At 34.7% G+C, this 27,467-nt stretch overlaps 1 protein-coding gene across 4 annotated transcripts; it reads right to left on the bottom strand.

Annotated features, from left to right (window-relative positions):
* Nucleotides 1-269: 269 nt before the first annotated feature.
* Nucleotides 270-26,547, bottom strand: LOC127788947 (putative elongation factor TypA-like SVR3, chloroplastic). 4 transcript variants are annotated; one of them, XM_052317665.1, is made up of 15 exons: nucleotides 26,171-26,288; nucleotides 25,901-25,993; nucleotides 25,242-25,351; nucleotides 23,426-23,629; nucleotides 21,813-21,989; nucleotides 21,289-21,441; nucleotides 16,832-16,921; nucleotides 13,168-13,302; nucleotides 12,948-13,064; nucleotides 5,005-5,156; nucleotides 4,837-4,921; nucleotides 4,207-4,301; nucleotides 3,038-3,203; nucleotides 1,700-1,895; nucleotides 270-906 (listed from the first exon to the last, which is right to left on the bottom strand). In XM_052317665.1, exons 2-15 carry the CDS (start codon nucleotides 25,959-25,961, stop codon nucleotides 773-775), a joined length of 1,875 nt encoding a protein of 624 aa, XP_052173625.1. In that variant the 5' UTR covers nucleotides 25,962-25,993; nucleotides 26,171-26,288; the 3' UTR covers nucleotides 270-772. The 4 variants fall into 4 exon arrangements, with proteins under 4 accessions (XP_052173625.1, XP_052173621.1, XP_052173623.1 ...); XM_052317661.1 differs by lacking the exon at nucleotides 25,901-25,993 and having other exon boundaries at nucleotides 26,162-26,541; XM_052317663.1 differs by lacking the exon at nucleotides 25,901-25,993 and having other exon boundaries at nucleotides 26,171-26,539.
* Between the last annotated feature and the right edge of the window lie 920 nt (nucleotides 26,548-27,467).

A 27,467-nucleotide genomic window follows, 5' to 3' on the forward strand; every position in this document is an offset into this window, starting at 1 on the left:
TAGCAAGCGCGATCATCTAGAATGGAAACAGTAAGGCTTATCCTTTATGATCGAAAGGTCAACAGTTGATATTGTGAAAACAATCTCTTTGCATAAAAGCAAAAGTTAGGTTCCATACGTGCACCAGTTTTATCATCAGAGACCCAAAATGCCTTGAGCTCAGTTGGCACTAATTACCATTCATGATGCAGATCATAGAAAGATGATAACTTGTTTTGGTACAAAGTAAAATCGAATTTTGAGAACGTACCTTTCATCTGTACATAAACTTAGAAGAATAGGCCTGCAAATCTTATCAGCTGGCAGTCCTAGAATAACTTCAACATCAAAATTAGTTAGGGATCGATCGACGTTCAATCTTCACGATACAGTCAATACATTCATGTTCAGCCAACTCGTCATAGATTTTACAAGATAATCAAAAAACAGAGCCTCTGTCAAAAATATACTACACGTATCCCATCCGGTAAGATCCAAGTATACAGATGGAGTTTGTCTAGTTTCTATTGCTTTCCACCTAGACCTACTGCCAATCTTTATATGGTGGTATGTAACCCTTCAGGATATGTACTAGATATAAATTCACTAGATCAGGGAGCAAAACTTGCTGCACCATTTCTGTACCTAATAAAATAAAAAATCTGTTTTTCCTGCAAGGTGCAAGTTTCAAAGGAAAAAAAAAAATGCTTTCTGTGACCCTCCCATATAGGGAAGAGGGAGAGATTAATCTTCAGGTATGAGCATCCAACCTTGCATAGTCTACAACTGAATTCTACCTTCCCTTCTTTGCAGCCTTTGGATTTTTGCACATGCGGATGCTCATGGGTGTAACCTCCACGAGTTCATCTTCTTGAATGTATTCTATGCAGTCGTCCAGACTGTAATCCAATGGGGTATCGAGAACCACTGCATCATGAAGATGACAAATTTGCGGTTAGATAAGTGCAAGGAAACAAGGCTTAATGCTCCAAAATAATGTCAATACATCTTTGGGCTCAACTTCTGTTCCTGGGGGGCTTCCAAATAAGCTACTTCTTAGGTGCTTCTCAGTTAGTGTTTCAAGTTTATTAAACACTTCTTTACAAGCTTCTTCTCCAAAAAAGCTGTAAGCATGCCACGTTAAGCAAAATCCCATACAGGGCTTAAGACTATAAACCAGAAAGACTCTTGGGCACACTAATTTGGAGTATATTTATTAAATCTAAGGCACCTCGAGAGATGTTTATGATCAATCAATCTCGTAACTGAATATTCTCAAAACAGTTTCAATCACTTTGTCTTTTGTGTTTTTTGTTTTTTCCATCATTTTCACTTTTACGACAACCAAGCCTTATCCCAATAATTGGGGTCAACTACATGAATTGCAGCTTTCTGTTCATTTTCTATCTATAGCCTTATCCTTATCTTCTATAGTTTATGGAACTTGAAATTTTTACTAGAGTGTAGTGCACTAAATACAAAAAATTATGGACAATGTGAGAATTTGAAAAGAACTTGTATAAGGTGGACTAGCCAGCATGCAAAGTTATAAAGGACAAACAATTCATAATAGCATCAAGATTCGTACAAAGAGCAAAATTAGGGAAAACAACTAACAGCAGTACAAGTTTCCAGTTGATTGGTTGGGTGATATTTCTTTCTTTTTCCATTATGGGAAAAGGAACACTAAGTTGAGCGATGTAATTGAAAATTGCCTTACCTGTTTGCTCTTTGTTGGAACGGACATTTGTTGCAGCCTTTTTCTTGCACACGTTTAAGGATAAGTCACCAGGCCGCTGATGAATGCCAACTATTTGACCTTTATATACGTCAATTCCAGGGCCAATAAACAACTGCCCTCTTTCTTGTGAACTAGATAGGGCATAAGATGTTGTTGTTCCATCTTCAAATGCAACCTAAAATCAATCCGCTTGTAAACACTATCACCAATACTTATAAAACACAATGGCCTCAAAGTAATTCATACTTTTAACAGAAGAATGAACAGGTATGAAATGATAATAAGAGATAGGTTTAGTAGCAAGAACCATACAGCTGCCATATACTTGATAATAGGATAAAAGCATACCATCAAACCAGCATTGAAGAGAACTGTTACCACAGGTCAAACATACTTTTCAACTACTATCATATGGTTACAACATATATGATTTACTTTAAAAGAAAATGAACAACCATTTTAACTTTTTTTTTCATTTGTTTTAATGGATAATAGAGAACAAAACAATTGTGCTATTGTTGAGAGTAAAAATGATAATGCATAAGATAAATGTGAACTCTCTATCTAACAATTTAAACTTTTAGATCAGGTTGTAGTTAACAATTCAATATGATATCAAAGCATACTAAAGTCCTGAGTTCAAACTCATCACTGACCCAATATTTAATTTGTTACATGAGTTTGGACAAGTCATGTAATGAAGCCTAGCCACACTTGAGGAGGTATGTTAAGAGTAAAAATAATAATATAAAAGATTAATCATTTATCTAACAGCTTAAGTTTTTAGATCAAATGGTGGTTAACAATTCAACAACAATTAACTATTTTATAAATTTAAATTATCTATCAAAATAATAAACTGAAATAAAGCAAAGGTGATAGCCTAATAACGATAGGATTTTTGGTTATTTTGGTTTATTTTATTTTTTTTTAGATTTTTAGATTTTATCTTTTATTTATTTTGTTGGGATAATTGTAATTTAGGACAATTATCTTTTAGTTGGAATTTAGCCTATAAATAGGTTAGGAGATAATCAGACAATCAGTTTTGATGATTTGATATAAAATATTGCTGATATGTTCTTTTGTGAATTTCTCTCCTCCCTTGGATCTCCTTTTCAAATTTCTTTTTCTTTTCTTCCCTAATTCTTCTCTTCTTCAATCTTTCACAACATTCTGGCTGTTCCCCATCAGATAAGGAGGATCATGCACTACTAACACTTCAATAATTATAACAATAAACACTGGCCAAAGGCTTTCCCATCATGGCCATTGCATTAACGTTGAAATATTAAGTCCAATGAAAGGATAAATTACCAGTGAACCTTGATCACGAGTACTAATATCGCCAGCCCAAGGCCCATAGCTATCAAATATTGTGTTGAGAATTGCTGTGCCCCGAGAAGCAGTTAAAATAGCATTTCGCAAACCAAGGAGCCCACGCGTTGGTATCTTATATTTAAGTAGAGTCGTTCCTTCTGACCTGGTAGAAAAGTGAGATTATGAATGTGAGATAGATGATACCAATATGCATATAAAGAGCTTGGAGAGGACCTCCTACAACAAAAGAAAACAAGGAGAGAAACAACTGTAAGGAGAAGGTAATGTCCTTTTGGCTACTAGCTAGCATACCATATCGCTACTGAGCATCCCTTTGTATTGATGATTGATGTTGGAACAGAGTTTTACCACACCAAACATGCACACAAGCAATCACATTTTCTTTATCATTTAGTACACCCAATCTCATCTATATCCTATCCTGTCCCCAGCTAAAAAGGCCATATCAACATTGTTATGTGAGAAATCTCATTATTTTTCAGTGACAGCAATAATCAATTAAAGGATACTAGTTCAGAACTCTCGAGCAGTTACCTACAGATTTATGGTCTCACCTGAAATAACAAATAAGTATAAACCAGATCCATATGCTTCCCTATTTTACTGAAAGCTTACACCTAAAGAAGCAGTCCAATGTAACCCCATACAACAATGCCTTCTCTAAAATTCATGTAACTGACATTTTTTGACCATGTCGAATGGAACCTATATGACTAAAACAAGTTGGTTAAGTAACACTATAAATAGTCAGCTTGCATGATAGCTGTGTCTCAAATAACAAATTAGATCACTAGCACTAAAAGAATAATAACAACAATTCTTGACGCAACTTCATATAATATGTGCTTGCATGAAAATATTGAATGCAGTTGGCACTTTGCATGAGAGGAAACACCATTATATGTTGCTTCTTAGTTGTTCACATTTAAGTTATCAAATGCAATAACTTTTCAGAGTTCGTTCTATACAACAACAACAACATATCCAACCGTTATTCCACTATGTGAGATTGGCTACATGAATTCTAGACTTCTATGTTAAACAAAAAATAAAATAAATGAAACACACGCATGCGTGGAAGCAAGCATGCGCGCGCGCGCACTCACTTAAATAATATCAATAAGCAAAGAGAGCATTTCACATACCCAAGCCCTTGCATATCGAACATCTGCCCACGCCTTCTACCAAGAAGTTCAACCACAGGTCCCACGTGCTCTTCAGGTACCTCCACAGTGGCTATCTGTAAAAACATTAGAAATTAAGTTGGTGTGTTGGGATTCTATGTGCGGACTAATGAACACCAACATACAAGATTCTAACATAGAATGACAGAATATCACATCCCTCCAATGCAACTTATAAAATTGCTGCTTTTACTTGATCATATAAGAACAATCATATATAACTCAATAAATTGATAAGTTACCAATTGTTGGTTGGTTATATGGGTGCTCAGATGTTGAACAATACTGATGAATTTTACATGAAGGTGCCACTAGCTAGCTGTTTAACTAAATAGTTATACTAGGCATTTAATATACAAGTAAATGAACGTGTGCTGAAATTTAAAATAATACTCATATCTTGAATGTTCATAATGTGCCCACTTACCTGTGCCAGTTCTAATATATACATATACTAATACCCAAAGAATGAATTCATCAAAAAGGCCAAACATCTGGGCACACCCACACCCAAGATCTATTCCCAAGTCCATGTAATATGCCTACGTTCATTACTACATTATTAGAGATGATAATTTGCAGAAAAATCACCTCAAGAGGTTCCAGCAACTTGTCATCCACTATTTTATTGATCACTTTTGGTGGTCCCACCATGAATTCATAACCTTCACGCCGCCTGATGGACAAGGTTATTATACAAATATGAAATAAAAAGATAACATAAGAGTCCCAATGTAGCTTATACCTCAAACTACTTACATATTCTCGATCAATATGGTAATATGCAATGTGCCCCTTCCACTAACAATGAAAGTATCTGCAGTTTCACCATCTTCAACTCTCATGGCCAAATTTCGCTCAAGCTCACGATAGAGGCGATCTCTTAAGTTTCTACTGGTAACATGCTTCCCCTGAAACCAAACATGGGAAATGCCCTTACTATAAAATTCAGAACACCTGAGGAAGTGCTTATAAAGTTGACATATTGATGATACAACCTACAACACAACAGAACCTTCATGTCGTCTTCAGACAAGGAAATAGAAGCATGAACATACCAGAAATGAAGTGAAACATGACTAAAACACAGGCAAGGAATGGAAACCAGGAAGAAAATTGGAACTACAAAGAACATACTGAAAAAGAGTTGGAGAAAAACAGAAATGGACAGCAAGATAATTATTGTGGTAAATAATTAGGGAAATAATTGGAGCACTTTGTATAAAAAGATATGCATCATCTTTCCAGATGGACATCATGAGAATAAAAATGAGGAAATTCTTAGCAATAACCTTTCCCAGTTTTGGTTTTCTCAAAAAATTTCTGATGAACTTGCCTCGAGATTGTAAAATGTCAGCCAGTTGTCTCCTCTAATATTTCAGAAAGGTCCAGTATATACAAGTAATAAGAGGTTGCAATATGAAATCACAATGCGGCAAATTTTACATTGGTGCATCAAAAAACTAGACATTTCAAAGATGTGTCATACATTTGCACCCTGAAGAAATTAACCCATTTAGAAGAGTCCAATAACAATGTTTTCACCCATGTCATTTTCTGTCAAACTGACATTTATATATCCAGTTGTAGTGACCAGTGGATCATATTATTTTCCACAAAGTAATGTGCACTTGTCGGAAGATAAGTAGTGTGATTTTCTCAGTTTTATTGGATTTATCTGGCGGCTTGTATCTTATTGTTTTATCCTTTATTTGTTGGTTATTTTGGTTATCCTTATCTGATGGTTATGGTTGAAGTGGACTGAGCCTTGCTCCTTATCTGTTTGTTTGTTTCAGGATAGTTGGTTAGGTAGTGTGTCCTATTTTTAAGGAGGTGGGTTGTTAACCTTCAAAACTGTATATAATGAGTCCTATTTTGCTGGAAACAAATATGATTTTTCTAGCTAAAGTTTTATCATGGTATCAACTAGGTTACATGGAAATGGAAAATATTTCCAATACGAAACAAAAACGACATTTTTCCCAAAAAAGTAGGAAACGGAAGCGCAGGGTAAAGTGTAAATTAAAAAAATATAGGAGTTTTTGTGTAAATATAATTTTTAATATAGAAAATTATAAAAAATAGTTATTTAGGAGATTTTAAGTAAAAATACATGTTAAAGTTAATGCAGAATTTTATTTTGGTAATAGATGTATAACTAATATTATGAAAAATGTTCTCAGTGTGTAATTAATTTTTGTATAATATTTTGTGTATAATTATTATACATATATTATTACAAAATTAATTAATTATTGAAAAATGGTTGATTTGATTGAAAAGAAGAAAAGGCAATTGAAGAGATGGGCTCTGCAAGCGCATCATTGCGCTGCAAAATGAAATTGAAATTGGGGGAGAAATGTTCCCCCCCCCCCCCCCTCTACTGATGCATTTTATATATATATATATAATATTATGATATATTATTAATTTGAAAATGTAGAAGCAGCAGCCCCTCTCTCCTTTGCGTGATTTCTAGTGCCTTCCGTCTTCTTCCTCATTTGTTCTATCCGTCCAAAACACGCAGCAGCCTCTCCTTCCCAATTAATCTCTCTTTCTCTCTAGGCCCTCTAGCATACAAACATATATATATATATATATGATATATACAAATTAAGGGATATAATGGAAGAAGATGGAGTGCGTCAAGCAGCTTGTTCTTCTCCCTCTATTTTGCTATCGTTCGATTATGCATATATATGCGATATATAATATATTTTGCATCAGGCAGGTTGTTATCGATTGCTAAAAACGTGTTGCCGACCATTTTCTGTAATTTGCGAAATGCCCCCGGGACGTTTCACAAATTATAGAAATGGCCTGAAAAACGTTCAGGCTGTCTTTGTCGTTTCTGTGCTTTAGAGGGTATCAGAGCTATAGGTAGTTTTTCCTAGAAACCGATACTACCATTCTTTGTGTGCTTAAGCCCTGCAAACTTGCACTACTGCAAGATCATATTCTACCCCATTTTTTGACCCGAAAGATCGAGCAAGAGTCATCTAGAGATCATGTCTACCACAACAGAATCTAGTGATGTATCTAAGGCACCTATTACAACAACTGTTAATGAAGAGAACAAAGGTACAACTCCAATCAAAGAATTACAAAATATCCAGGCGGCCTATAGGCTAAATGATAAAAATGATCTGAAATGGTCCCAGCTAGTTTGCACATTCTTGAAAGAGAGAGGCAAGCTGAGCCATCTACATGGCACTGAACCTAAAAAAGGGGATCCTACATTTGAGGCTTGTGATGAAGAAATTCAATAGTAATATCTTGGCTATGGAATTCAATGCTTCTGGAGATAAGTGACACTGTCATGTTCCTAAGTACAACTCGAGAAATTTGGGATGTTGTTAAGCAAACTTATTCTAAAGTTTGAGATGCAGCCCAAATTTATGAGATTAAAACAAAAATCTTTTACTACAAAGCAAGGAAATCGATCAATCACTAAATACTCCAATCTCTTGCAAACTTTATGGAAGGAGATGGATCATTATCAATGTATCAAGATGACTTGCAGTGAAAATGCAGCCCTTCTAAAAAGGTTTGTTGAAAAGGAAAGGATTTATGAATTTCTTGTTGGTTTAAATATTGAGTTTGATGCAGTGAGGGTACAAATTCTTGGGAAAGAAGACTTGCCATCCCTAAATGAGACTTTGGCCATAGTTCATGCTGAGGAAGGAAGGAGAGGAGTTATGCTTGAGCCTCCTACGATAGAGAATTCAGCTCTAATGACAAGAAGAATGAACCCCCAACATTGCAATTCTGAACAACATGGAGGTGAGGCTAAAAGAACACCAGATGGGTCTTGGTCAAACAAGGATCTATTATGGTGTACTTATTGTAAGAAGCCTAGACATACTATAAACAAATGCTGGAAGCTACATGGAAAACCTCAAGCTGAGAACAACGGGACATTAGGCAAGTAGAAAAGACAAGAGCAGGCATACGTAGCAAACACCCAGCAATCTGGGGAAGGGGATTCTCCATAATCACTGGCTGAATTTAACAAGGAAGAAGTTACAAAATTAAAGCAGTTACTTGAGTCCCTAGAGAAACCAACTAGATTAGGTACCTGTATCTTAACCTTTTCAGGTATTTCTTCCCACTCTCATGCTCTAAATGCCTCAAATACTACTCTCTCAGATGTCTGAATCATTCATTTAGGAGCCACAAATCACATGACATGTTCCTCCCAAAAGTTTATTTCATATATCCCCTATCCTAGCAATAGAAAAATTACTATAGCTGATGGTACAACAACTACGATGACCGGCCAAGGAGATGTTTGCATCGGTGACTCTCTTATATTAAAAGATGCCCTGCATGTACCTAAGTTGTTTACTAACCTTGTTTCAATCCAAAAACTCACCACATATTCTAATTATAGGGTGATTTTTCATCCCTCTTATTGTGAAATTCAAGAACAGGACACGAGAAAGATGATTAGGCATGCTAGAGAGAAAGAGGGTCTCTATTATCTTGAGGAACAAAGTGGTCAGGAGAATAGGGTAGCTAAGTTCTCCCCACTATCTTTGCTGACTAAGTCCCTAAGGTCTCGAAAAGAGAGAATTTGGTTATAGCACCTACGTTTTGGCTGTCTATCTTTTAATGTTCTTAGATTGATGTATCCTTTATTGGCCAAAGGATTAGTCAGAGAAGACTTTTAGTGTGACATATTTGAATTTGCAAAACATAAGAGAACATCATTTCCAGTTAATACGTAAAGGAGTTCTTTTCCATTTTGCTCTTATCCATAGCGACATATGGGGTCCCTCTCCTATTCCTAACATCACTGGGACTCGGTGATTTGTGTCCTTTATTGATGATTGTACACGTGACACCTGGATTTATCTTTTAAAGAACAAATCTAAAGTGAGTTCCATATTTCCAGTTTTCTATAATATGGTGAGAACCCAATTCAATGTTGAAATCAAAAGAATTCTCTGATAATGCTAAGGACTATTTCAATCAATTCCTTACTTCCTATTTTCAAGCAAGAGGCATAATCCATGAATCCTCTTATGTTAATACCCTACAACAAAATAAGGTGACCGAGAGGAAGAATGGACACCTACTTACTATTACAAGGGCTCTTCTATTTCAAAGAAATGTTCCAAAACAGTACTAGGGGGAAGCCATTTTAACTGCTACTCATCTTATGAACAGATTGCCTTCGAGAAATCTAAATTCCCAAAGTCCACTTCAACTGTTGTCTCAATTCTTTCCATAGGTCTCAATTTCTAATGGTCTTATACCTAGAGTGTTTGGGGAGTATAGCATTTGTTCATTTACACTCTCAACACAGGGGAAAGCTTGATCCTAGAGCTATTCGATGCATCTTTGTGGGGTATTCACCTACTCAAAAAGGCTATAAGTGTTTCCATCCACCAACCAAAAAATTCTATGAAATAAATGTTACATTTGCTAAACAAAATTAGTATTTTGCTCAGCATTCCCTTCAAGGGGAGACCTCAATAATTGAGGATAAGGATAGAGACCTATTTCTTCTCAAATTCCCATCCTCATTACCCCCATTTGTTCCACACTTACAACCTATTGTTTCATTATCACAACCTGCATCTAACACTCAGTCCAAAACTCAAGAACAGATACAAGATGGTCCAATCTAGGAACCTATACACTGTCCACTTCAAGTATAGAAGAAGAAAGAGACCAATTGCTCATCTAGCACTTGTTCAAGCATCCGAATCCACACCTGGTCTTGACATTGATCATAATGACTAATGAGGTAATCACTTCTCCTTCCATCTCCCCTAATGAGATCAAACCTGTTGTTGACCCATCTAACTCAAGTAATAGTGAACTTCCTATTGCTAATCATAAAGGAACTAGAGCTTGCACAAAGCATCCTCTACACCAATTCATGTCCTACAAAAATCTATCCCCTAGTCATAAAGCCTTTCTTACCAACATAAGTTCCATTCCTATACCAAAAACAATATCTGAGGCATTAAGATGAAATTGAGGAGTTAAGCAAGCTGAAGTATTTTTTTGGGTATAGAAGTGGCACACTTTCAGCAAGGGATTTTCCTATCCCAACAAAAGTATATTCTTGACCTATTAATAGATACAGGTACGCTAGGATGCAAGTCTACTGAAACCCCTATTAAGCCTAATCATCGACTTGGTGACAACCCAGAAGATACAACAACAGATAAGAGCCTCTACCAAAGATTAGTTGGGAGGCTCATTTATTTGTCATATACTAGGCAAGACATAGCATATGTTGTGGGAGTTGTTAGTTAATTCATGCACAATACAAGGAGATACACCTGAAAGTAGTGCATTGAATTTTGCATTACTTAAAAGGTACACCAGGTAAGGGAATTTTGTTCAAAAGAGGGCAAAAAATAACTCTTGAAACCTATACAGATGCTAACTATGCAAGGTTAGTGGTTGACAAGAGGTCAACATTTGGATATTACACATTCCTAGGGGGGGAATATTATGGCTTGGAGGAGTAAGAAACTGTGGCAAGGTCAAGTGCAGAGGCTGAATTCAGGTCAATGGCCCTTGGAATTTGTGAGTTGTTATGGGTAAAAATAATTCTAGAAGATTTGAAAGTCAGATGGAAGGCTCCAATGAAGTTATATTGTGATAATAAGTCAACTATTAATATTGCACACAACCCAATGCAAGATGACCGCACTAAACATGTGGAAATTGACAGGCATTTTATAAAAGAAAAACTTGAAAGTGGTCTAATTTGTACACCATTTGTGTCTACAAGAAATCAACTTACGGACTTACTCACTAAAGGTCTTCTGGGTGCAATTTTTCAAAGGATAACAAGCAAGTTGGGAATGGAAGATATCCATTCACCAGCTAGAGGGGGAGTGTCGGAAGATAAGAGGTGTGATTTTCTCAATTTTATTGGATTTATCCGGTGGCTTGTGTCTTATTGTTTTATCCTTATCTAATGGTTATGGTCGACGTGGACTGAGTTTTGGTCCTTATTTGTTTGTTTGTTTCATGATAGTTGATCAAATAGTTTGTCCTATTTTTAAGGAGGTGGGTTGTTAAACCTCGTAACTATATATATTGAGTCATATTTTGCTGGAAACATACATGATTTTTCTTGCTAAAGTTTTATCAGTACTCAATTATATATTTACTTTACAGAACACTCAGTCCTATTTGGCATTCCAACCCGTAAGGGCTTGTTTACTTGTGGAGAATGTTTTATGTTTTCCATTTCTAGTTTTCATCTCTGTTTCCATGTTTTCATTTCTATAGAAAATCAGAGAAAAATGAAAAACGCATTCATTTCTATTAAATTTGAAACCAGTTTGCGACTTCAAAAATCATGTTATTTTCTACTTGAGAGCCACAATCGCCGTCTTTTTAGAGAAGAGAAGGGAGGAACTTTGAATGACATCGACAATGTTCCGATGATCAACTTCAAAGGGGACGACAGGTCAAAGAGGATGGGTTGGAGATGACATTTCAATGTTTCAACAATCAGGGTGATTGTGTATGGGCAAAGGAGATGAAGGGAAGAGGATGGCTATGAATCTGGGAAAAAAGAGAAGCAAAAGGGTAAACATGTTGACAGGATTCGAAGTCAGGGGTCAAATTAGAAAAGCATGTTTTCCCTAGGAAATAAGTGGAAAACAATGAAAATTTTATGAAGGAAAAGAGTAGAGAACATCTTTAAGATGTTTTCTAAAATCTAATAAAATTTTAGAAAATAGAAAATTTGTTTTCTATTCTCCAATTTAGAAAAAAAAATCATTTTGGAACACAATTTCTAATTTTCTATCTCTGTAAAAATATTTTCTAGAAAACTACTCTAGTTCTCCACAAATAAACAGGTCCTAAGATTCTTTCTACTTCTTTTTAATCAGTTATGGGTGCACTAGCCCACACAAAGAAAAGACACCATGAATGATCATCTCAGCACCCCTCAACAATGACCAAGACAGAGACATTGAACCATGAGGCAGCCAATGGCATGTTTCAGCTCTAAGCTTCTAATGAAAAACAAAAAAAGGAAAAAAAAATCCATGACTATGACCTCTTATAGTCTTATTTTCCAAAATCTCAAAGTTCTAATTGAATTTCCATATGAATATATATACATTAACGAGTACCCATGTATCCATGAAAAAATCATCTATATTAGTTATCTACATATAAAATGTATTACTTTAGAAAATAAAAATGTTAAAGGAATGAGTTATTTAGTTTAGAAAATAAAAAATTATGGGGCTTGAGGTTCATATGAGATTCCAGTAGCAGAATTCATTCCTCAATGTTTTGCCCATTGCTCAGGAGTTTGGAAGTAAGACACATTTCAAGATTTGTGCATATGAATGAAAAATGCAGTAATAGGTTTTGAGAAGTTGACTCTACATATAATATCAAGTATATCTTATATTAATCATAGTACTTGTCAAAAAGAAAACCTTATATATGCCATAACATATACTGGTCTTGTTTCAAATTTTATTGGCTGGTCTCATCATTCTCATGTAATTTGGTTACAGATGAACCTGCAATAATTCCTAGGTCTTAAGAGAATCAAGAGAAATGATAGGAACATGAGAATCATGCAATATGGCTTCCAATTATCAATGAGGCAATGACTAGAAATCAAGCATTCAAACAATTTGACCAGTAATAAATAATGAGTCTAGAGAACTAATCTAGTGTACCATTATTTAGCAACATACCTCACGCCCAACAAAAGGTGAGGTGTTGATAGAAAAAGCCATTTTTACTGTAGGTTCTTCCACCTTAATGGCTGGTAATGGCTTCCCTGAAATTTTATCAGCAATTGTTTCCCCAATCTAAATAAAGAAAATAAATTAGCTTGACAATTACACAATGAAATGATTGATAAAAAACCATTTGATAGAAATAACTAATCACACAAAACAAGTCTAAATCTACCTGGATATCATCAATGCCACAAACAGCACAGATATCGCCAGCTTCCACAGCGTCAGTAGCAACCCTACTGAATTTCTCATACACAAAAAGTTCGCTGATTCTTGCATATCTGCAAGCTTCCTCTGTCGTGCATACCTGAAACAGTTCAACCAGTCAATTATTTTCATTTCTGTTTCCCTAGCACAGTTGTCAAATCAAGATTTGAATCATGAATCAATGTGTTCATTTTTGCTAATCGAGAATCAGGAATCAAATTGAATCTTGAGATTCATTATACATTTTTTAAACCAAAAAATGCATAAAATCTAAGTACAAATCATATATTACTCAATAAAAAACTAATAAATATTCCTGTAGAATATGTAATATCTGTTGGAAGGAGATAAGAAAGAATGGCACGGGAAAAAAGATAAAGTTGACAGCATATATTCAGCCCAAGAAATAAGGATAAATCAGTCTTGAGATATCCTAATTCTTGCTAATCATAATCTGTAAAATAGTTATCTAAGAGTGTTGTAAATCCACTCCTATAAAGTAGGAGATAGACATGTAATCAACTCCTATGAAATAGGAGACAGGTAAGAGAGGTTTTTAGCAGATTTTTTTAGGAAGTTTTCTGTATATATTTCCATAGTTTAATGAAACCATTCACGGTGGAGTATTTTCATAGTTCTACACCTAATTCTTTCAATATCATATATACATTTACATAGATACATATGCATATATGCATACATACGTGCATATACTAACATACACATAAATATATACACATGCATACATATAGACATATATATATGTACATGCACATAGATACATATATACATACATATCTACATCCATGTATTTACATATATATACACACAAATTCATATATGTGTGCATATGTACTGTTAGAGTATCTCACAGCTTTCCACTCTATTCTCTCAACCCAACCAGCTTCCTAACTCAAGAATATACTGATAACAAAGAACAGAAAAAAAAACAAAACATCCACACAAGAAAACAACAAGATTTATCCTGGTTCGGTCTTGAAATCCAAGACCTACATCCAGACTGCTTAGGAGCCACTGAAATCCACTATCTTGAAGCCACCAAGGATGATTACAACGAGAACTTAATCCCTCCCGCCCATATACACTGAAAGCTATAAGGAAAATAGGGAATACAAGCTAAGAACCAGCCACTCCCAACCTCTCGCACTCAATCCCAACTTAAGATAGTAAACCGGAAACAATCCTTCACGATTTCTGGCACACTAAGACTCACACACTTACAAACCTATCCACGACCTCTATTTATAGGATATAGGGGTGGCGGAGCACAAGGAATAAAACTAACTAACAGCCTAACCGAATAACTAACACATAAAGCTGGCAGCCTTCTTCTAGAAACAGACCTTCTAGGAGAACAAATTAAATCTAACACTAAATTAGGAATTAAAATATGCAGCAATACAAAATACATGATTACATTTAATCTAATCTAATACAAATGTTACAACATGTACAATTATATATACATGTATATTCATATCGGAACATAGATGAATGGCATAACTTTACATTTTTTGTGATTTTATTTCCACACAACATTCTAGCTTGGGTTGTAATGAGAATTGAACAATTCCCTTTATTTCTGTTGATTATGAAGCATTTACCAACGCCGTTTAGAATTAAAGGAGCCGGGCAGGAGGGTCAGCAGCAACCACTGCCATGTGGCAGCGAAGGGCAGCTTGGCAACCACCCAGTCGTCCTTCTCTCGATCATGCCAAATGACTTGTCCTTGTGCGCAATCTGGACCGTCGATGCTGCCTTTTATCTGCTGCAATCCAAGCCACTCATTTGCATCATGCGACCCTTATTTATTTACTGTGCATCAAGATTTGTAATTAATCAAAGATTGAGAGAGAGAAAGTGTAGGGAGACGCTTAGGGTCTGAGGGTTGATTCATTTTGTTGTTTTCATACTCTCTGGTTTCTTCGTGTTCTTCTCTCTGGTTCAATAGGGTAAGCCTCTGATTTTCCTCTTTTTTATGGTTTTGAGGCAATTTTGGTAGTGAACCAGTCTCTGTAAATAGAGTGGTTGTGAGGCTTGTATACTGTAAGTATTGTAAACCCTATTTTTACTCCGATAGTGCAATGAGCTCTCCTTTGTCGGAGCTCAACGTGGATGTAACCCTTCTTGGGTGAACCACGGTAAATATCTCGTGTTATTATGCTTTCCATCATTTTATGATTGCGTTTGCTGTTTGTGTTTTATTTCCAATATAGTCTCTTATCTTTGTTGTTGGGTTTAAAGGCTACAGTGGTATTAGGGTGTGTGTGTGTGTGATTTTGTTGTTTGAGCAACAATTTGCAATTTACTTCTGATTTTTTCCAATTTTCAATACCTTTATAGATCCACATCATTTTAGTTAAGATTTGTATCGAACCGCATGATTCAAATTGCAAATCATGTGATTCTAATAACTATGTTCCCTAGAACAATTCCATGAAAATGGTAGAGCCATTTGTTAACTTAAAATCCAAAAAAATCACACAAAAAGAAATTAACAACAGATAAGACATCAAACATTAAGGCAACTCAAAAATGCAAGAGAAAATCTTCAAACTAATGTTCTAAACTCTTATGACTGTGAAATTTTTGTCCCAATCTCCAAATAGGAGCCTATCTTGTCATAAATCCTTCAATAATCCACCTAAGCTACATTGCTAACAACAACAAAGACAACTCAAAGTGTATTGATAGCCAGAATACGAGGTTGGTGAAAGACACACGCCGTGCCATGTTTACATCATGTATATATGCATGTTCTTTCATCCATTATAGATATATGTTCATTTACCATGCATGTCTATGCATAAAAAGTCTCATATAGCATGTGAGTTCCTGAATCCACTCAGGTTAGGTAATAGAAAAACGAGATCAACAATTCTTCTTTCATAATAAGAGAGTAAGACTAATTCTGAAATATGGGAATGAGGAAGCCAAGAACTGGACCTCCTGCTGCAAAGAACAAAACTAGTCATCACCATGTTAAGAAAATTTGCAGGTGTTCATTCATCATATTACTGCAAAATACATGCCATATATGTAATTGATCCTAAGGAGGATGGGAGCTCATTGCTGCAATTTTTTCCATTTTTATGTTTCCAGAAGAGGCACATAAGGTTATATAGGATTTTTTGAGTCTTTTAAGCAATCATAGCTCATTAGCTAGCTCTCTTACAAGTTATTGGTTTTGCATGCACAAACTGGCATATCACAGTCACAATCAATTAGTACTTCAAAAAATCCAAAAGTTGGTAATAAGATTGTCCCTTTAAGATTAATGCCTGAACTATTCAAATTAATTAATAGAAGTAAATTTCAGAAATCAGTGATGATGGTAAATGATTCCCAAGCTAAATTATCAAAATGCACAAATGGGGCATCTCAGTATGCTAATTTCAACAATATGATTAGAATTATGATATATTAACTGTTAGAAGAATATAGCTTTGTAGTGTTGTACATAATGTGATGTTTCTCTTAGTTGTACCTTGGAGAATTGTGTGTGTGCATATAGATGGCTAACTATGAATAAAATTATCACATATTTTTTCTCCTTTCTCCCAAAACATTACCAAAATGAACAGACTTTAGCTCCAAAGTAGACTCACCCGCACATCCATTCCTCTTCGTAGAACACCAGCATGCAAACGTCCAATGGCTATCCGCCCTTTATGTTCATCATACTCAATATTTGTGGCCTAGAAATATATTTAATAGCACAGTTATAATCAGCTCCAGCATAATACATCAGACTTGCATTGAATTTGACAATAAATGCTACAAAAGAGAATTCCTCCAGAAGGAAATATTTAATAAAGTTTTACAGTTCATATTATACGAACAGATACCACAGTTATAACATGCCACAGAAGTTGAGTATATATCCGTGGTTTCTCTTATTGCAGGCTTATTTCCATCTTTTTATCATTATAACATTTCATGGAAAACCTGTGCATGTTTAGGTAGTGTTTGTTAACCAAGATATGGGGTGCAAAATGTAATATATGGGAAGTATTCCAGACTTTTTAGCTTTCCAACGTGTTTATCAAACTTATCTGACGATTCCTAGAAAAACCCTCACATGACTTCTTATCTGATTTTTTACAGATAAATTTATTCCCTCCCCTCCCTCCAGATAAATTTATCTGAGATTTTACAAATAGGCATAAATTACCTATATACCCCTTGTAGGATAATTAATATCATTTAATACATTTTTAAAATTTAAATTTGTTAAGTCTTATTTTTACAATAAGGTAGATTTTAAAAGAACTTATTTATTAAGTCTTATAACTAATGTCATTTAATACATTTTTAAATTGCCATATGTTTTGGCAATTTTTAAAACTTAAATGACATTATTCCTTTCACCGATTTTTAAAATTTAAATTTCTCTCTCTATATATATATATATTATTATCTAATACAAATTCCTTTCATCGATTTTTTAAATTCTTTTATTCAATTTTATATTTTATTATCTAATATGAAAATATGTTTTGGTAATTTTTAATTATCTAAGTGGAATTATTGTAACTCCACCAATAATTATTTCTACTTTCTAAGTCTTTTTAGAATCTATTTTTTAACATGGATTCAGAAAATAAAACACTTTTTATTTTTTGACAATTCATATAAATCATAAAACATTATTTTAATCATAAATTTGTTATTGATGTTAACATACAATTTTGAATGAATTTGGTAATAGGGATATTTTGATAAAAAATCCTTATCTTGGTGCTTATCATATACATTTAACAAACATATGGAGAGAAAAAGTACAATTCTCAATGGATTCCAAAAAAATTAACAACCAATCTAATAAAAATCTTAGAACATTTCACAATCTTATCTTGACTATTCCATATCTCAGTCCGGAAAGCATTCCAATCTTATCTTGATACAGCTTTATCTTGGTCATTTTAATAAATGTTACCTTAGTGTACAACATAGAGTTTAGCTAGAAGTTCACTTCATTTCCTTTTAAATATATTTAAGTAATAGAGAAAGCTAAAGAGTATTTGGCACCTAAGAGAAACTGGAAGCTCAGTTGGTGATCCTTGCTCTTGATGTGAGTATATAATTAGTCAAAAAATGGAGCTATACAGCATATGGCTACTTTTTTTGGGACAAGAATATTAGGAAAGAGTTACCAAAGGGTAAAAAACCTATACCTTTTATACATCATTAGTGAAAATAAACCTATAAATACAAACGTGACACAACACAGACATGCCAACACAATAATTTTTAAAAAATCAAGACACAACACATTGGGAATTGAAAACAATTAAGTGTAATGTTATGTGTATTTACATTATAGCACAAACAATTTAATCATTTTCGGATTGCTACTATGCTTACATTGCAACAAAAAGAATAAATAAATATATATTTTTTCTTTCTACATATTGAAAAAGAAATGTAAATAAAAATTCTTTTAGTATCTACTCTTGCAATTTTATTGATGGTAGTGAAGCACCAAACGAAGTCATTGGATTTAGCAGATCGGAAGGCCACATGCTGCAACTGCAGACTGCCATGTGGCACCTGCTGGATGGCAACACATGGCAACCATCCGCTGCTTCTTGATGGCGCCTAATTGTCCTTGTTGATTGTCCTCGCTCGATTGCATTCCCTGCCCGACTGCTATTTCTGTTGAAATAATCAATTGTGCTTGCACGATTTGATCTTAGCCTCTCAACCATGCTTTGTGAGGCGTGATCCCAGCCATCCATCATTGCTTTTAATCTATCTCCTCAAGATGTGAACGGTCAGACGATAAGAAAGAAAAGAAACGAGGAAAGGAAAGATCGGGAGGGAGAAGGTCTTTGTCTTCGGGCTAGAGTTTCTGGTTTGCTTCTCTTTTCATTCTCTGTAAATGCTCTGTATAGTGTTATTGAGTTCTTTGGTTCGATAGGTTACGCCTTTATTTTGTATTTGTGATTATAGGGCAGTTTTGTTAGCGAACCATTGTTTGTATAGAGAGTATTTGTGAGGGTTTTGAGAGGTTGTAATCTCCGATTCTTATCTTAGTGTAGTGAGCTCTTCTCACCAGAGCTCAACGTGGACATAGCCTCATTTTGAGGTAAACCACGGTAAAATATTTGCCTCCTTTCGTTTTTCGTTTCCTTTTGTTTCTATTTTGTGTATGTATGTTTATGCTTCCTTTTGGCTATTGTGAATCCGAGATTGAACGTCCTCTATGAATACCCTAAGGTCGTGTTGTCTATTTGCAACATTTATTTATCAAAAAAATGGAAGTGGACAAGGAGTATCATGTTCTTAGTTAAGAATAACAATATGTCTTTGGATGGGTGTTCAATGTGTGATTAGCCATACCCAACAAGTGCCGATGTTTAAAACAAACATAACAACTCTTAGATACAACTCTTAGAAGTGTCTATGCTTCTTAGGGTACAACTAAAAACAAAGTACTCACCAGCTAAAAGTCTCTGACATGTTAAATTTTCTCCTATTATAATTCTTATCCGTCCTTCCAAGGAAATCTACTTGAAAGAATTTCATATTGTACTACAAAAAACAACAACACACTAAGCCTTAATCCCACTAGGTGGGATTAGCTATATGGATTATAGCTAGGGCTGGAAATGAGCAGAGCCATTCGATACTCGGCTCATTATCTAGGTCAATAAACTGAGATTATGAGCCAAATGAGTTGAACAGAGGCTAAAAAAATGGCTCGTTTAATAATAAATGAGTCAAGCTCGATTTGTGATGTATTCGACCCATTTGGTTCATGAGCCAACTCAATTGAATTACATATAACATATATAAAATATAAAATATATGTTATAATATATGTAAAATACATGTTATATTATATCTTAATAGTAAAATACACGAAAAGAATTTTTCAAGCTTAAAATTTTAAGTACTGTAAAATACTTTATTTGTGAAGAGAAATTTATTTTTTTAATGAATATCCTATAGTAAATTTAATTTGCGCATAATATATAATTGATTGTGATAAATTTATTAATTCAAAATTATTGCATATTTGATCCATGCATCTTTTTCCCAAATGATTAAGTTTTGGTGCGTTGAAGTAAGATTTCTTTTATTATTATTTTTTGTACTTAGGTTGAGTTGAGTTAAATGAGTTGAGCTAATGAACCAAGCTCACTAGCTGCTTGGTGACACGACCCTAGGGTTTGGCTAGGGTTTAGAAAGGAATTTGAGAAGAATACAGGGAAGAGAGAGATAGAATAGAAACAAAGAGAATTGAGGGAGAGAAGAGGAAATTGAGGGAGAGGAATGTAGAGAGAAAAGACTGAAATCAAATTATCATTCAAAAACCTCTAATTCTCTAGGTTACAGCCTATTTATACGCTTTCTAGGTTAAGGTACAAATCAGCAAAGCAACAAGTACACAAAGGAAAAAATACATGCAATCTATTATTACAAATATTCCCTAAAATGCCCTTGGGGTCATGATAATTGGTTCAACTTGGTTCATTGGTTCATATTGGCTCATTTGGATGTTATTTGAGCCTAACGAGTTGAGTCAAGCAGTTCATGAGCTTGGTTGGAGTTGAGCTTGAGCCAAAAAACTTGGTTCATTTCAAACTAGAGTTGAACCGATTTTTAAATGAATTGAGTCGAGTTGAACCACCACTCGGCTTGACCCAACTCATTTCTAGACCTAGCTTACCAATCATCTTTATCTATTACCATCTCTTCTATAGGCCCACTATAACCCATGTCATGCCTAAGAGCTCACCAAGTTTTTCTTGGTCTTTCCTTTCCCTTGAAGAATTCCATATTTTACTATTCTTGTAATTTCCCAGAAAAAATGGTTCAGCCCTAATAATTTAGAATTCATAAATCTTAATAGATATTATTTATCATAAAAGAGTCTAACTAATTCGGGTTTCCATAACACTCAATTGTTCTTCCAACATCCTACCAAAGAGAGATAAATCAATATGTAATTCAGGAAGTTTTGCAATATCTAATCAAAGAGGAATAACAATCCGGTTAATAATAGACAGAAAACAACAGGGAAGACAGAAAATCAATATAAAAGAGAACCACTAACAAGCAATTGGAGTGCACCATCTTTGTCAATATGCGGGCCCGGTATGCATCTAATTATGGACTCAAAGAGTGGACCAAGATCCTCTGCCAAATTATCAGGAGAAAGTCCAGCCTTTCCCTTAATACCACTTGCATAGATTACTTGGAAATCACACTGCACATGGGATGAGTCAGTTAGTAAACAATGGATGGTAGCAACTGCAGATGACACCAAAGCACCCCTGAAGCATCAGAGATAGACACCAAGACAAATTAGAGAGGAAATATCTTGAGGGATAATTCATCAAGTCTACTTGTCTAGACCAGATTTGAATAGCATTTAGAACACCAGATATTACTTAAAATTTAAAAACAGAAGCCATCTAAATTTGCATAATAAGTGCAAAAATGTTTGATTAGAAGCACTTTGTCCCTCAGTATAATTTTGCTAACTGTCCACATCAAATAATGTACAGTTCAAAGGATATCAAACTCTGTCAATAAAGACAAAAAAAGATGTCTCTACTAACAGCCTCGCAACAGTACCTGTTCATCTGACGCATTTAGTTCAATAAAGAGTTCAAAAGTGGAATTAATGACATAATCTGGACGAGCAGAAGGCCTATCAATCTTGTTAACAACAACAACAACAGCATGACCAAATTCTAGAGCCTTCTTCAAGACAAATCTTGTTTGTGGCATTGGACCTTCAACAGAATCTACCTACAAATAAGTGCCACATGTGTTTGTCAATATCATACTCATATGCACCAACAGAAGACTATTAAGATTACAACCTTTAAGATAATGCATAACACAACAAAAGAAGCAAAGTCACCCAACCCAAACAACAGGGCAACAGTGCCAATAAATGGAAGTTGTAATATACTACTAGAAAAAAACACATTAATCAAAAATATATACAAGCCAAAAAAATTATTTATGCCATTTTAATACAAGAAAGTATAACTCAGAAAAAGAGGTCACCAACTCAGAGTGCAAGGGAAACAGATAGTTGAGGTACTGTAAAAAGTAAAAACTATTCTAATGTGTAGCCCAGAAAATTTTTCATTAACTGCAAACAGCTCATTAGTTCCAATCTTTTGGATCCCATAGAAAAAAGCAAGAGAACCCTTCCAAGCTTTCATACCGTTATGGTACCAATCTTCAGACAAGTCTTTTTCAGAGAGATAAATAGTTTCTCTCATGATAGCTTTTATTTGTTACAGACTAGATTGAAACAGAAATTTGTATATGAAATATAGAAAGATTTATACTACTATGTAGGGTTTTTAGATTAGTAATAAGATCAAATATGAAAGTTTGCATAACCAGTAAGTATGCCAAGGCCATTTCTCACCATCCAAACATTTTGTGTATGATTCAATTGCACAAGCTTTGTACTTCAGTTGCAGGTGATGAGAGAAGAACTGGAGATTTGACCACCAAGAAATCCACAATCTAGTCATTGACTATGATTTACTACATAACATTCTGAAATCACAGTCAGAAATTCTGATGACACAAATGTCCATTTTTATGAGGGTGGATGCTGAAGCTAATAGGCTTCACAGAGGATATGGCCGTGGATAGAGATGCATAGAGGTCTAGAATTCATGGAGCCCACCCCGTCTAGTGGGATTAAGACTTGTGATTGCTTGTTGTTGGATTTAAACTTAATAGGTCCTTATAATAATCAAGCAGGAAGAGAGATTATAAAACCAAATCAGCTTTTGAAAAGCACATTCTTGACCGATGCCAGGATTATTGCCATTAATGTCAGACCATTTGAGAAGACAAAAAGTCATGAAAAACATTCCTGACACTGTAAGACCATCTTATAGACTTACAAGAAGGAGAGCGAGGGGAAGGGGACGTAACAAGTTACAGCCATTTAATAGGACATCCATCTCAGCCTTTTCATCCTACCATTTGAATTCATTAGGAATGTTTACACTTTATTGTTGTCTACACATTTGCTTAAAAAATTCCAAATGCCAGTGTGCCTAAAAGGTCCTATGCTCATACTTCATGGTTGTTGTAATCATCGAAGCACCAAGAAAACAAACCCAAACAACAACTCAAGAGAGTCGTCCACAATTTAATTGAATGATTACAGTGCACTAATAGCTTCAAACAGAGATTATAAGAATAGTTACCACTAGAAGAACTCCCTCCACCATATTGAGGATGCGTTCCACCTCCCCACCAAAGTCAGAGTGCCCTGGAGTATCAATTATATTTATTTTGGTATCTTTATACGTGATTGATGTGTTTTTGCTAAGTATTGTTATTCCTCTTTCACGCTCTAGATCATTGGAGTCCATTATCCTCTCTTGTACAACTTGATTATCACGAAATACCTGTACAAAGGAATATTAGTAATAATAACAATTTTCACCATTCTACCCCAATAAATTGCAAAACGTAAAAGGGCTGACAATATCTTTGAGATGGGATAACTGATATCTCCACAGACTGCATGTTCAGGCAAAGAATCCCATAAGTTAATCAATGAATATGAACACCTCAGTGGACTAATAAACTTTTGCTAACACAAAAACATAAGTAATTGGGATGCCAACTTCTATCAATGCAATAAATATTCGTAAATATTTGTCTCATAACAGAACATTTCATAATCACAAAATCACCTATCCCCTAGGTCCTACCATTTTCCCACAGTGGAAAATCAAACATTTTAAGGGAAAGACAATGTTAATGTTCAACCCCTCAACAAAGCATCAATTTTTCAAAATTACATTCTAGTTTTTTCCATTAAATGCATTTACACTCATTTAAAAGAGCACAACTTTGTAAAACCACATATTAGCATGGTAGAAAAAGGAGGGAGTACATAAACTGAAGTAAAAATGCCATTACTATCCCCCTAAAATCATTGATATTATATTACAATACAAAGTCATTCCCAGTTCTGTTCAATGAAACCATAGGGTTATGAAAATAATGAGTAAGTTAGGCATATTGCCAGCATATTTCTGAATTGATTTTTAAAGGAGCTGTAACAGCTTCATATTAGATCTAGTCATCTTCTTTTATCAACTGTAGTTTTTACAATCAGGTATTTTTGTCACTGAAAGGATCTGCATTGGCCTTTACCTCTTTGCTCTTATGATAGATAAACTCACAATAACACATCTGAGAAGAAGTGCCTTCATATATTCTATTTGTAGACAATATTGTCTTGATGGATAAGACAAAAGCGTGTGTAAATAATATTTAAATGATCAAGAAACACCTTAGAATCCAAAGATTGCAAATTGAGTAGATTGAAAACAAAATACGTGGAATGTAAGTTTAGTAAAAAAGAAGTGTGGACAATGTCATTGCGAAACTTGGAGATCAATTTATCCCACAAATATATATATATATATATATCAGTTTATATATCTTGCATCAATTGTTCAAAAAGAATAGGAGATAATGGAGCATGTTACTCGTAGAATCAAGGGAGGATGGTCAAGTGGGGAATTTCTTCCAACATTTTATTCATTAGAAAAATCCCTTTAAAGATAAAAGGAAGTTCGATTGGGAAGTTATAAGATCATTTTTGTTATATGACTAAGAATACTAGGCAATAAAGTACCAACATATGAAAAAAATGAGTATAACTAAGATAAGGACATCATGGTGGATGTGTACCCTTATAATAGAAGGCAAAATAAGAAACAAATTTATACGTAATAAGGTAGGAGTGGTTCTTATTGAAGATAAGATGCGGGTTAAGCAATTAAGATGACTTGGACATGAGATAAAAAGATTGGTAGACATGCTTGAGAGGGAAGTAGATGAAATAGGTATGATAAGCTACAACTTTAACTTTTCAACTTTATAATATCCAATGAGGGGGTGCCAATCTTGTGTTGCTTCTAGTCTCAAATAGAAAAACAACTCAAGGATCAATTTGCAAGGAAAACCAATTGGAAATGGGATCCATGAAAGGCTCAATTCTACCTTTGCTTGTTTCAACATTGCATCCACCAATGTGGTTTTTCCATGATCCACATGAGCAACAATTGCTATATTCCTTACATCCCTTCTCCTCATTAATTGGCTCCTTTTCTCTGAAGCAATGACGCAAATGAACCCATCAGAAAAGGTCAATAACATGCCCAAGTCCACAAGTACATTCCATTTTTTTAAGCAAAAGTTATCACAAACTCGTTTTATCAAGATATATTACATGATTTTCCCTGTAAATTCCAGGGTGCCCATCACTAACTTATAGAACATTCATTTCCAACTTTTATGTAGATGATTTAGTATCACTCACACCCCTTAACTCAGAAATTAAATGGGCCACCAGTAAAGTAGCCATGCAAAATACCCAACAGTAAAATGATATATGATTTGAACAGGACAGAAAAATAGCCTCTTCTATGACAATTTGATTTTATTATCAAAGAAATTCCTTAAAAATTTCCTTCCGCCCTCCTCATCTCCATTTAAACTTTGAATTATCATTTTTTGAATGGTTAAGGTTGACCGGTACTACAAAATAGTAAGACTAATTAAGATTTGGGAACATAATGTTACATTCACCCAATTCTTCTACAAAAAGAGAGCCTTTTCTGGACAGAGCCACATTTGGCCTACAAATCCAGCAAACACACCTGAAACCACAACGAATCCCATTGGCCCTGAAGTTCGCACTTCATAATACACGCCAGCCATGCCAGTTCATACACCTTCTAAAGGTAGGGGAGCTACAATTACAATGAATCAATTTTAAATTTTCAGTCTATTTTAGGACGCTAAGCCTTAGTACATAACAGTAAAGAGCTTTCAAAGTAACTTAACCCCAAACTTGTGCATGTATGTATGTGTATGTGAAAGCAATAACAGAAAAAACGGTAACTGTCTAACTGACGGAATTGGATTACCAGCGGCGGCTTCTGTAGCTCCAGAGACGGAGCATTTGACAGAAGTGCGAATTGCATTTCTGGAACGAGAATGGAACGGCGTTTTGTCGATCGAAGCTGAAGACAAGGCACGCCCGAAGAATTGGCTCCTGAGAAGTGGAGGCGGAGAGAAAGTGAGACTCCTCTTAGGGTTAGGGTTTGAGAAAGAACTGGAAGAAGAGGAGGAGGAGGAGGGAGTGAGAGAGCTGCGGAAGGCTATGGCCATCTCCATAGCCGATGCCCGGGGAGAGAGAAAGAGAGAGTAGAGGCTGGTGTTGAAAGTAGAGACTTTGAAGACGGCTATATGGAGCAACGAGGAACGGAAATAGAAGGCTAAGGTTTGTTTGGCTGTACGTGCTTTTACCTTCTCTCTGCGCTCTGCTTTTGCCACCCATGCCCAAACGTGTGTTTGTGGCTCTCTCTCCCCCCACCCCCCAAATGAGTGTTGGAATGATAATATTATCAAATTTTAGGACCGGACCTAAATTTTTAATTTTAAACTCTTTATCACTCTTATTTTATTTTTATTAAATTTAACATTATTAGGGTTATAAATGAACTAAGCCGGGCTCGATGTTCAACTCAAAAAAAACTCATTCAAATTTGTTCGTTAAAGTAAATGAACCTAACTTTAAAAGTCTCGATTTGTAAACTAACCAAACTTTAGTCGAACTTGAACTTAGTAAATCTCAACTTATTAGTTCGCAAACTGACTTAGTTAGAGACTCTGAAATAAACTTGATTAAAAGTTCGTAATTAAATATGATAATATATATATACAATATATTATATATATATTTTGTAAATAAATTATTTAACATACATATCATATCATCACTTTTCCTCATCCCCTCCCAATAAATCATTTTTCTCTTCCTTTATCTCTTTTCTTTTTCTTTTCTCTTCCTTTCCCGTTGCTCTTCTTATTCACTAGTCCATTTTCTTGTTCTTTTTTCTTTCGTCGCCTTTCTCTCATCATCTTGTTTTTCATAAATTTATTTTCAATAACTCTACGGCTTATAGTTTGTTTTTTTAAAATACAGTAATTACATTGGCTCCAACTCTTAAATTATAATGATTTATTTGACACTTTTAAAAGTATATTGACCAATTTAGTTCTAAAGCCAAAATACAGTACTTTATTTGGCACTTTACTCACGAGTAAGTTTTATTATATTACTGTCTTACATGTTATTGTATACTTATTTATAATGTATGTGTGTGCACTATAACTTCTACTGTCCATATCTTTTATACTATTATATAATATAAGATTTGT

This window comes from Diospyros lotus, chromosome 13 (assembly GCF_014633365.1).
Source record: "Diospyros lotus cultivar Yz01 chromosome 13, ASM1463336v1, whole genome shotgun sequence".
NCBI lineage: Eukaryota > Viridiplantae > Streptophyta > Magnoliopsida > Ericales > Ebenaceae > Diospyros > Diospyros lotus.

Excerpts from the sequence above, each read along its gene's own strand:
- LOC127788947 (XM_052317661.1), bottom strand. The coding sequence starts at position 26,420 with ATGGAGATGGCCATAGCCTTCCGCAGCTCTCTCACTCCCTCCTCCTCC. Across the intron at positions 13,303-16,831 it reads GAAGAGGAATGGATGTGCGG|GTATGCACGACAGAGGAAGC; the intron begins GTGAGTCTACTT and ends GAACTGTTTCAG. Across the intron at positions 907-1,699 it reads TTCCAACAAAGAGCAAACAG|TGGTTCTCGATACCCCATTG; the intron begins GTAAGGCAATTT and ends TTCATGATGCAG.